At 46.0% G+C, this 12,989-nt stretch overlaps 1 protein-coding gene across 1 annotated transcript in view; it reads right to left on the minus strand.

Annotated features, from left to right (window-relative positions):
- Positions 1–12,989, minus strand: part of glrbb (glycine receptor, beta b) — a 209,982-nt gene that overhangs the window by 144,233 nt on the left and 52,760 nt on the right. The window contains exon 4 of the mRNA XM_078540630.1: positions 10,280–10,347. Within this exon, the coding sequence (XP_078396756.1) occupies positions 10,280–10,347 (68 nt within the window). The remainder of the gene's footprint in view (positions 1–10,279; positions 10,348–12,989) is intronic.

The following is a 12,989-nucleotide window of genomic DNA, read 5'->3' on the forward strand; positions in this document are numbered from 1 at the left end:
GTGGCCTCAAGATGGTGAGGGCTGAGGAGACAGTCTCCAGAGGAGATAAGGCAAATGGAGATCTGAGGGTGTGTGTGAGAGAGAGTGGTGATATCCCTTGAGCTGGCAGTGAGTGAGATGCTTAGTGAATGTGTGATGGGCTTGTGAGCGTGAGAGTTTAAAGAGATGGTTGCTTTACCTTGGCTGCACGGATGAAATCATTCATCCTCTTTCTGCATCGGATGGCCAACCTCTTCTGTGCAGCCTTGGCACTGACCACCACTGCCATCGCCTATCAAGCCGGAATGGTAATGTTGCTGCCCTTCCTATGGCCAGAGCTGGGGTACTGGACATCACAGCGAGCCTCCACAGCATCCAAAAGGCGCTCGAGAGATGTGTCATTAAACCTGGGGGCTGCTGTCTTCTTGCCTTTCAGGGCCATGTCTTCTTTGCAGCAATCATGGTCTGGAAACACTGAGAGAAGTGCGTACAACTGTAATTTAAATGTGGTGCCCAGCATGATGAAGTGGTGAGGTGACAGCGTGACAGGTGAATCAGAGCCCACCTGCCATCAAAACGGCGTTTTTCCCAGGAATGCATAATTAATGTGACAGGTTTGGGATGATATGCTGTGAAAAGCCGCCACTGCGGCCAGCGGGTAAAACATTGTTTTACCCACCCACTCCCACACTTAGTGCAAATCTGGGACGATTCTGCCTTCTGTTTCTGTTTGGTTCAAATATAAGTTTAATCTTCCCCAAAATATTGCAACATATTATATGTTTCAACCAACACTCCGCTGTATTATTCTTATTTCCATTAACATCGTGATTGTTTCTTCTTATAACCTCAATTTTTTCACAGTCACAGACGAATGTTTTTGCTCCATTGAAATATTTCTTCCTTCCTCAGAAGGACGCTCCACTCTCCAAAACACAAGGTAACAGCCCATCCAAAAATGGGAAAATCTGACAACTGACACTGATTAAAATGGGATTGGAACTGATTTCAAGTGGGACTGCTTTACATCACTGGGTTCATTAATCAGTCATGACTTATTCTCAGAAAGACATTGAGAAATGAATGTTCAGCTTATTTCATTCAAATGTATTGATTGTCAGGAAATATTTAACTGCAGTGTACAGATTTTTTAAAAACTAAATCATGCTCATTTATTTGTTGGAAAATAATTCTGTTAAGTATATAAAATGAGACTAATGCCCAATAAAATAAAGTTTGAAGTTCATGCTCACAAGTAGCAAATCAACAACCTCAAATCTCACCATTTCAAAATATATTCTTAATTATCTAAGCCATTCACAACAGTCTATCACAGAACAGCAATAAACCCTAAGGCCCAGGTTTTCACTCCCAGTTCAGGTGCACAGAAACGGGAGAAGTCCCGGCTCTGCGAACCTGACCTTTACCGGCAGTTTTGGGATTTTCGTTCTGGGGGAGTGGACTGGTTTAGAAGCTGGGGCGGCTGCCCCTGGGCCGAGTTTGGAGGCTGCCGGGTGAGGAGGTGAGCTGAACGGAAGGCTTGCCTCTCTGCTCTGGCACCATGTTGAAATGAACAAAATACAAAACAGGCCTCCAGCCCTCACCCTCCTCATTCCAGCACACACTCCTCTTGCCCATCCATGCCAACCTATGCCATCTCATGCCCTCACCCACCCCCATGGCCCCTCATATCCCATGCCCCCCCATTTACCACCCTTTGTCCTTACCTCCTCCATGCCAACTCACCTAGTATCCTTTGACAGTTCTGTGGCAGCTTTGACAGGCCCTTGGGACAGCTTTGACATTTCTTTGACAGCTTGACAATTCTTTGAGAGTTCCTTGTCAGTTCCGATGAGTTTATGTATAAAAGGTGCTTAATCATGTTTACTTTTAACAATCCCACAGGGTGCCTTACCTCTCCCAAAGGCGGCCCAGGACCATATCCGAAGGGGTATCTTACCTCTCCAAAGGAGTGTCTGGCTATCCAAAGAAATCCACCAAGTTCAGGCCTCCTCTTACCTGGCCTAATCTGCACACTTCCGGTTTCCAGACTCTTGGCCTACCAAAATCCCACTTCAGTGGAGGCAGCTGGTGATTTAAACGGCCAGCTCCCTCTGTGAACCATGCATGCACGAATCCTGGCTCAACTCCACTCTTGCCCCATCGAAAAAGAAACATGCTATGTTCAGGGGCAGGAATTTTACAGCCCCTCCCTGCCGGCGGAGTCTCCCTGTCCCGCCGAAGTCAATAGAGTTTTAAATGGCTCGTCGCATTTTCCGACCCTGCCCGCGCCGTGACAGGGCCATGAAACTCCCCCTATCTGTCATTTCTTTGATTTTTCTCAATAGACCTCCTTCTTGCAATTTAACCATCTCTGTTTTCCAGTTAAGCATTTCCAGATCATCCTTTTTCTCTTCCTGTGTGTGAGATCGTTGTGTATGTTTTTTATACTCCCGTGTTCTCTTCCATTTGAAATGCTGCCTGTCCTGTCGAGTATTTCTAGTGTTCCCTGTTCTCGTCAATTTAACAAGGGAATGGATTTTATGAAGAACAGTACATGGAACCTCAGTTGAAACTCTCAAAAAAATAAGAAAATAGACATATTTCAGGTTGAACAATGACTGCAGAAAATCTGGGCACCAAACCAAGAAGACTATCACTGTGGCTTTAGCAGGCCTGTGGATGGATCTAAGTCAATAACCTAGATGGGCTGAATGGTGTTTTCTTACTCCTTTTCTCACACATTATTTTGCTCTTCTATTCTAGTATTTCTGTCAGGGTTTCAGCAATGTTAGCATTGCCACATGTCATGACTTTAACCAACAGACCAATGTGTGAAAGCTGAACTTGGCCAACCATTATATATCAAGGGTGGAATTTTGATACCTAATGTTAGTGAAAATAGCTGCATATGATACAAATATATTGATTTATACAAAATAATTCAATTGGCTGCTTATTTACAATACTGCTCATTATCATCTTCGAAGAACTGAAATGCTCCTTCCAATATGAAGTGGAAGACAGGAGTTCACCTTATTATGTTCATGTATATTAGTGATTTTCAGAGCTATGCTGCAGTGCAGAACTCACAGAAATCAATGGAGTAACTCTTAATTATTTTGGTACCAATGAGAAATAATTTAAAAGATTAAAATGATGTATATTTAAGACACTAGTCGCAACACTTGTGCCAACTCTTGTGATAAACAAGATATGATGTTTCATCATATTCTTTGTTTAAGTATATACATATAAGCCAAGGATTTTCTTTAAATACTCAACACTTTTCTAAACAATTGCCCAAGATTTTCCAAGGATGGTCAGAAATCAGTTAGCACACACATTTTTTAGTGATGAAATTAACAATGAAATTCACACGCTTGGCAGGGAGCCTTGCCTGCTAGCAATGCAGATCAGAAATTTGGAATCATATTGCCCAAGATTTTCCAATGATGGTCAGAAAAGCACACGCCTAAGCTTCCAACTTGCACTGTCAGTGGGTAGAGATTCACATGAGCTGATTGAACTCATAGATTTACCCTCACTGACACACACAGTCTGAATTAGGATAAAACTGTGAACATTTAGATGCACAGCCACAAGAGTGTCCAGTTTTTAAATCATTGCTGCTTGAAATTATAAGGTGCTGCTGCCATCACAGCATCGTACTAGACATTGTCGTGAGTTTAAGAGAGTGGGCAGAATCGTCCCAGGTTTGCACTAAGTGCGGCAGCGGGCAAGTTAATAAATATCGTTTTACCCGCCAGCCACAATGGCAGCTTGTCACGCTGTATTGTCCCAAACCCACCACATTAATTATGCATTTCCGGGAAAGGTGCCGTTTCCATGGCAGGCGGGCTCTAATTCGTCCGCCACGCCATCACCTCGCCACATCATCACACCAGGCACCATATTTAAAGTGTAACCCCACACGCCTCTCAGTGCTTCCAGCCCACAACTGCCGCATGGGAGACAAGATGGCCCCGAACGGCAAAAAGACTGCAGCCCTCCCACTTCAGTGGCGCGACCCTCGAGCGCCTTTTCAATGCCGTGGAGGCCCACCATGATGTCCTCTACACCCCACTCTGGCTGGCGGCTGCATCACCAATCCAGCTTGGGAGGTGGTGGCAGCGGTGGTCAGCGCCAACGGCCTGCAAAAGAGGACAGCCACCTAGTACCACTACAGGATGAATGGCCTCATCCAGAGGGATGAGGGTAGGGTAGGGGTAGGGAGGCCAGGGTAACTCACTCTACTCATCACTCTCAACTCTCACACTCACAAACCTATCATACATCCACAGGGATCTCACATCCCAAAGGGCAACACCACTAACTCTCTCACACACCCTCACATCAGGCTCATATCCTCTGGAGCTTGATTCCTCATCCCATCCATGGCTCCGCTCACCACACAAACATTCTATGCAGTGCCATGTGTCCTGATCACTCTCTCCATCTGTTTTCATGCAGGAGAAGCTGGCTCACATCAGCAGGGAGAGGTCCAAGATCGGGGGTGGAGTGGCCCACATTATGCTCCTCACTCACTTTGAGGAGCATGCCATGCACTGACTGGTGAGGACGTGGACCCTGCCTGCAGTGACGGTGAGATCGGCAGCGAACACCCACCTGAGGATCCTGCACCTCATCATCCATCTCTCAGCACAACTGTGAGTACTCTCCTGCCATGCACTAATTATCTCTACTTCGGTTCACAGGGAGCTCTGCCAAGTGACCGACACCCTCAGCCAGATAGTCTCTCAGCTCCATCCACGTCCTCACCTCCAGCCAAGAGGATACGTCCTCCATTGAAGAGCTGGAAATAAGCAGCCTGGAAGATCCGTCACAGAGCTTACCCACACCTTCCACCAGTGCAGAGACACACACCTCAGTGGGACCTAGATCTGGAGCAGGCTCAGGTTTACAATCTGGTGCTCACCGCATGGACACATCATGGTCAGCAACAGGAGGAGGCAGGTTCAGTCGAGCTCCTCGGCACTTGGAGGACTGCTGGGGAAGAGGCATCTGTGAGGTCCAAGTCAGATGCTGAGCCTCTGGATTCGGCCTTCCAACTCATCCCGGAGAATCAGCAGAAGGCGTGGGAACATCACGCAGAGCTGTTGGAAGCCCTCAACAGGGTGGCACACAAGTCGGAGGAGTGCGTCCGCCTGCTCTCTGATAAAGTGGTGCCCACATGTGCGCGTATGTGGAGACGGCGGATGCCATGGAGCCCCTGCTCCTCCAGAACGCGGGGATGTGTGCAGAGTTGCACTCCATCGCAGGAGCTATGGGTGAGTTCCTGCAGTGGCAATGCGAGGGGGAAACGGGGCACCTCAACGTCCCTCCAGGTGCTCCTTCTCCTCAAGGAGTCAGGCCAGGGCCCTCAGGCACCCGAACAGAGGGGGAGGGGCAGCTGGACACCCTTGGGTCATCCACTCAGTAATCTCAGAGGCTGTCCTCTCCCTCTGAGTCCCCTTTGCCTGTGACCCCCTCAACCTCGTCCTCTGTCACTGCAGAGGGAACATTGGCCAATGAGTGATTCTGGAGGGAGAAGTGTGTGTGGGGCAGGGCCTTTCGGAGCCTTGTGCAAGCACTCTCCCATGCACACGGACCCTTCACGTATCACACTCACCTCAATGTCCTGATCATTCTGAATGCTGCCTGCTGGGGTTCGCTTTAAGTTGTCCATTTGAGCTGAGCTGCATCTCCGCCCACCCACTGATCACACTCCCATACAGCACCTGTTCCCGCCCACCACGACTCTTGTTTCACTTTCAATTTAGACAGCATGGTTTTGATTCAGTTTTTCATGCACTCCTCCATCTTTTCCCCTCCCCCAGTCACCCTTTTCCTTTCCCCTATCATTGTTGACCCCTGGCATTACCTTCCACCGCCCCTTTGTGACCTACCTTTTCTTTCGGCGATGCACATTCCCCTCCTTCCCAAAAATCTCACCCCCATATACATTCGCCTCCCTGACCTTCTCCTTCCCATCCCCAGGCTCCGTGCCTGCCTCCAAGTCCCCACCAAGCACCCACGCCGTCCTTCTGCCAATACCACTGAACCCTCACCCTCCCGCCTCACTGTGCCCTCGGTCATTCTACCGTTCACTCATACCATGCCCACCCTCACTTTGCTCCCCAAAAAGCTGTCGTGGACCCATCAGAGCCCTCCCTTGTACGTTCACATGGACACCGCCCCCGCCTTGGAACCCCTTCCCCATCCACCCCGGTCTCCCACCCCTGATGGTCCTCCCCACAACCCTGGACTCCACCCCCGCTTAGTCCTTCCCCCTTCTTGACTCCTTCCTCCACACTTACTTCTCCCTCCAGCTTTACTCCCTCCCCTCTCCGCACTCCTTCCTCCCCCAAGACTCCCTCCTGTCTCCACACTCCTTCCTCCCCTGGACTGCCTCCCCTCTCTGGACTCCTTCCCCTCTCTGATCTCCTTTCCTTACACCTCCCTCCCCAGTTGCTGTCTTCTCCCGTTACCACCTCCTCCCCCCATACACCCTCTCCACCTCCCAACCTCCCCCCGACACCTTCATTCCTGCCCCCAACCTCACCCCATCCTGACACTTCTTCCTCTCCCAGTTGATCCTAAACCTTCGTCTCCCACCCTCCGATACATCTTCCTCTCCCAAACACAGCTGGACCTTCCGCTACTCCCCTTCGACCATCATCCGTTGTGAACAGAACATCAACCGTGACTTTCCAACTTCCACGAGCTGCTTCACAGCAGAGCCATGTCCATGAGAATCTACCCAGTATGCCATGGACATTCCTCCAGTGTGCTGTTGCTGTCAGCCTCTGGCATCTTCTGCTCCTCGGATGTCTGCGGTGTGAGCAAGGTCCTGGCAGTAAGTCCCAACTTCTGCACATCACACTTGACAAGTTGTGTTCTGCACTGGTGTGCATTCATGCCAACGTGGACAGATGATCCAGCGGGGTAGGGATGATTCCGGTGGGCTGGCCTTATAATGATATCCTGATGTATTACAATTAGGTTCCCAACATCTGATGGCAGGGAACACAGCTGGCCATCGACGGGCTGAGCGGACAATTGCAAACTGGTTTCACAATGTCGTGAAACTGTTTTCTGGCCTTCTCACCATATCGTCCGCTCATGCCGCCGAGCACACCCAACGCCAGCACCTACAGAAAGTTCTGCCCAGCATTCCAATTCTGTGCCTCATACTTGTATCTATATAAGATATAGATAGGCTTATATCTGTAGCATGAGTGGAATCTCATAGTTTCTGTCCTGAGAGGCAGAATTTAATGGGCGGCAGGGTTTGGTATGGCAGCAATGCCCACTGGTCATTATGCCATTAAGTGGCTCAATTGGCTGCTCGGTGGGTGGCTGCATTGCTAATGTTCCTGCAACTAGCAAAATACCATGTTGCAGGACAATGTCGGGCTCCACCCCCTACCTCAAAGCTTTCCCCCACCAAATTTCCAGACTTCCCGCCCCCCAACTCATCTCCAACAGGCTGATAAGTTCAGCCCCAGGAGTTTTAATGCTGGTGGTCACTCAGGGGTGGGCAGGGTCTGTATGGTAATGCACAGGAGCTACCTTACCACGTTTGTGAAGTGCCAGTGACTTATATCACTGTTATTACGATAACTTCAGTTAGTGGGGATGTAATCCTATCAAATATCAGAAGCTGTAAGTTCAAGTCCCATTCCTGAGACTTGAACACAAAATCTAGGCTTACACAATTGTCATAGTATTGAGGGAGCTATGCACTGTTGGAGGTGCCATCTTTTAGATGAAACATTCAACCAAGTGTCATGAAAGTATAATAATTTTCCTTTTTTTTGGTTTATTGTGAAGTAGGTTTGTGGGGGTAAGTACATTTGGGCCTGTGTGTGTGATTTAATTACATTTGGAGTCAAATAAACTGCAAGCTTTAACTCATCAAAAGAAGCTAGGTGCTTGACATACTAATGAGTAAGCATGGATGCTGGCTTAGCATGTAAGGTGTGAAGGTAATTTGCATTTTAGATAGATAAGGGAGATTTGGATTTCAAAGTGATTTTAGTCTGTTTACAACCAGCCAGATAAGCAAGGCTAAGGAATGTACTTTTTTTTCCCATAGGTTACTAACAATAAATGGTAGTAACATGAAAGTTTGTTGTACTGTGAGGAAGATACAGTTTCAAAGACATATGAAACAATATAATTTACGTATTAAAAAGAGAGAAACATATATAAAGGAGAAAAGGACTGTGTGTCAGCAGAAGGCCATGTGAGATCTAACAGGAGTGTGTGAAATAGCCATAATGAAGCCTCAAGTATTTGTGCATAAATCTGCTGTCTACCGAGACTGAAGTTGGAGAAAAGCCATTTGGAATTCCACTGTCTAGGGTGTCGTGTTAATTTGGATCTGTTTAAAATCAAAAATTTATTTTTGGACTGTTGCCTTAAACTAGGAGTCAAGTTAATTAGAAATGTTAGGAGTTATTATAATAGTAAAGTAATTTGTAGTCTTAAGTATGTGCTTGGAATCTTTTATTTTGTTAATAAATATTCTAATTTAATTTTTTTAAATATCTAGAATTCTTGGTGGACTTATTACTACTGAATTCAGTGCACACATCTCATAATAAATACAAATAGCAAAATCATTCTGATAGCGCGACCAAGTTTCCCTCTTGGATTTGGTCCGCCTGGCAAACATCATATGCCGTGTCATAACACAAGCCTCGTCTGCCCATGGCACTCCTCAAAGAAGAGCAGAGGAGTTCTTTCCAGTGTCCTGATGAATATTTATTTTTCAATTATTATCACTGAAACAGATTATCTGGTTATTATCTCATTGCTGTTTGCGGATCATTACTGTGTGCAGTTTGGCTGCTACCATTTCCTACATTACAACAGTGACAACACTTCAAAAGTATTTCATTGGCTGCTTGGCATTTTCCAGCCTTACAGGGAGACGAGGAGTGATCATTCCCTCCATGATCCTATCAAGAATTGAGCAGGATTGCTGAAGAAATGGCAGGAAGATGCAGTGCCGATGCCAACCACTGCCTCTCTGCACTGACCTGGAATTTCCATCTCATTGGGCACCCCATGCTTGCTCACTGCATTTAGCATGTCAGTTAGGCCAGGAAGAAGGAGGGATTCCTGTCCCCACTCCATTTGCCTCCTACTGCCCCAGTAACTATTGATCTCTGTGCCTGTTTGGTTAAAGGTCACAGGAAGGTAATAATAGTGAAGAGCTCAGATGGAGATAGAGGACACCTAACAAAGGCCTCCTCGCCCTTTATTTCAAGCCAAACACCTACCATTATAGGCCTGGTGTTCCAGCCAGTCTCAAATTCGCCCCCATAAACCCTCTGAACGAAACATAGCTCCATTATTCCTGCAACAGTAATACAATCATCTATGACATTGGGTGGAATTGTCCGGTCCTGTTGGTGCCAGGCTTCATGGTGGGTGGCAGGGGGCAACAATATTGCAAGAAGGCCAAAAACTGGTTTTGAGCCATCATGAAACCAGTTTGAGATCAACTGCTCCGCCTGTCAACGGCGGGCCACATTTATTGCTGCCGCACATCGGGAACCTAATTTCAATACTTCGGCATCACATTAAATCCCTGCTCAGCGGAATCATCCCCCCACATCAAATTTACCACCCACGTTGGTGTGACTTCAGAACAGCGTGCTTCATAACTGCTTTAAAAAGGCATGCACCTGGCGACCCTGGACTTTGAGGGGAACTTGAGGCGGCCTTGTTTGCTGGTCTTCGCTCAAGCCAGACTTCATGGTGGACCTCCACTGTGTCCAATAGGCGCTCGAGAGAGGCGTCGCTAAATTTGGGGGCAGCATGTTTCCTCCCTATGGCAGCCATGACTTTCCAGCAGCTTTTGATCCCTTAGATGTGCTAGCTCTGTGCAGCAGCGCCCTTTCAATGTGGCGCCCGGACTTTTGAAGGCCTGAGGTAAGAGCAAGGCGGGCGAATAAAAGGCTGCCTCACCAGCAATCCGCTGTGTCTAACGTGAATGCATTATTAATGAGGCAGGATATGCCGGGAATGCAGCGATACGGCATGAAAACCCACCATTACAGCCAGCGAGTAAAACAACTTTTTTCCACGTCCACTGCCACACTTAGTACAAATCTGGGACAAGTCCGCCCATTTTCATTTTCCTCTCTGCTCATTACACATCTCTGCAGAAATTTATATAAGTTACTGTGTTTTAATTGTTTACACAGCGTCTAAGACTCAATATGCTACTATTTAGTCTTCATTATGCAAGTGCCTATTTCTTAAGTTAATAAAGTGAGCTTACCATGGTTGTTTCGTGTATTGAGCCAAAGCTATTAATGAAAATATTTACTTGTACGTCAACTGGAATATCTAGGAACAAAAACAGGAGAATTGTTAATGTCACACCATAAATACTAAACTTACAAGAATGTAAGTTAGTTAGACATAAGACTAGTTAGCACACAGTTGTTTAGTCTTCGTCCACCCCAACCCACCTGTCAAAGCATTCAACTGTTTTTTGAACAACCCCAATGTTCTTACCAAGCTGATTATTCCAAAGAGGTATTTTTTTTTGAAGAAGGAGTCTATTCTTGATATATGTTATGTTCCCGGTAAATTTAAAGAAAAACTCATTCCAAATTAGAGTGTTTGATGTCAAATGATTGCTGATCGTTATTGAACGCATTTGAACACAAAAATGATGTCAAAATTTTCTGGACGGGCATGGCACCCAGCTCTACCTGCATTGTCAGGTGGAGCAATTGAGATGCATCCAGTCCCTCCAGACTTAGGAAAAAAAATAGTTAACTCTGTTTGGGGATCTAGAAGGAGTCACTTATTTTATTTCTATTTTGCCTCCAGATATGATCACCATAGCTTTGATAAGGTTATGGGACTATTCAATGGGCATAAAAGATACCCACAACAGCCATAGCCAGCAAGAGTTCCACTGTGATCTTCCAATCAGCCAAAGAACTCTCTCCAGCATGAACACATTTTTTTATTCATTCACCCGATGTGGATATCATTGGCAGCATTTATTGCCTATCCTTAATTGTTCTTGAGCAGGTGGTGGTGAGCCACCTTCTTCAATACATCTGAGTGACTTACTAGGCCATTTAAAAGAACAGTTAAGAGTCAACTACATTGCTGTGTGCCTGGAGTCACACTTAGGCCAGACCTAGGAAGAGCAGCAGATTTCTTTCCTTAAAAGGACATTAGTGAACCAGTTGCATTATTATGTTGCAATATGCCTTTAAGGGGTGGCAGCATCCTATCACTTGAAGTGAAGTGTGTCACATGATCCAGCCTCAGTTTCACTTTGGCTTGGAGCACAGCTTAGACACACAGCCCTGCTGCTCTAGTGTCCTCGAGCCTTCTATCCAACTGTATCTGTTGACATGTGCTTAGAAGCAATAAATGAACCCACAACGTGATGATTGGTGCCTTTTATATCATTATAACACATACAACATGGTGTGAACCAGTGGTTCCTTCTAAATGGCATAGTGCTCAGCCTGGCAGCAGGATTAAGTACAGGTACGACATGGTGAACAGATTTAGATCATTCTACACGGCATGAAACAGCCCTTGACATTCTGGTCAGACTACAACAAAGTCGCAGCATCAGAGAGTGTTGAAATTGTAATGTGGGGGTGGCACAGAAATGCTTTGAGAAACAGTGCCAGGACAGTTCTCAGGTAAAAAGCTGGTAAGCAGACAGATCCCTCATGGTGAGTAGGACACATGCGGCCGGGGGACCAGCACCAGGCTAGCTCATTTGCGGAAAGGCAAGTGTCACTAACGAGTGAAGGAGAGTCAAACAAAACAAAAAATTAACAAAATCATCATAAAAATCGGGCCAGAGAAGGTTGTAATTATAATGGGTGGAGCTTCAGAAAAGCGTGCAAAAGCAGCTATGGCGACACTCATCCCAGGTACTTTAGAAGACAGAAAATCAAAGGGATATTGTCAGAATGTCCACAAGATTCCCCAATTTGAACTGGGATGCAGCTGACCTACTATTCAAATTCAAAATGTTTAAACAGTGTACAGAGCTACGGTCTCTTGGTTCAGATATATCTGAGCCAGACAAGCAAGCCATAAAAATTCTCTTAGCAATTGGAAATGAAGCTAAACATGTCAGGATTAACTGAAGAGCTAAAGAATCCCCAAAAGATATGGACTACATTGGAAGGCCAGTTCAGAATCAGGTTACACTTCCATATTCATCGACTAGAGTTTATATCATTTTGACAACAGCCTAAAGAATCCATAGACCACTTTATCAGTAGATGCAGAGAAAAAGGTACATACTGTGGTTTTTTTAAATGCAGAACTTGCAGACAGAATTTATGCATTGGTGATTACATCCACTCCAATGGAAGAATTCCAGAAATATCTGCTGGATAAGCCCAAGACATATAGCATCGAAAAGCTACTAAAGGATGGATGTAAGTACAAATTGATCCTTGCAGGTCGATGAAACCTACAGGTCCTAAGCACAACCCCAATGGTTGACACACATACTAAAACACCCAAACCAAGCAAAAGACGTTGAAGGTGTGGCCTTCTGCATGCACCAAGCAAATGCCCACCTTTCCAGCAATTCTGAAAAGCATGTGGCAGAGAGGGTCATTGGCAGCAGCAGTGCACTAGGGCAAAAGCTGATGTATCTACAAAGAGCCAAGCAATGATCCAAATAGACCGGACACAATTGGTATCTTCAAGTAGTAAAAAGGACTATCTGGTATCCTGTCGGAAACATGTACGTGAAATGACTGACAAACCAGAAGCTGACGAAGCTCTGAAAAAGAGTCATATGGACTTGAAATGTTAACTCTGTTTCTCTCTCCACTGATGCTGTCAGACCTGATGAGTTTTTCCAGCATTTTCTGTTTTTATTTCAGAAAATGACGATGATATGCATGATGAGATGAAAAGCAATGAACACAGGTTTCACGCTGTCAATCTCGTGGAAAACACAGATACCATCACACCATCTGCCCTAA

This window comes from Cetorhinus maximus, chromosome 1 (assembly GCF_964194155.1).
Source record: "Cetorhinus maximus chromosome 1, sCetMax3.hap1.1, whole genome shotgun sequence".
Lineage (NCBI taxonomy): Eukaryota > Metazoa > Chordata > Chondrichthyes > Lamniformes > Cetorhinidae > Cetorhinus > Cetorhinus maximus.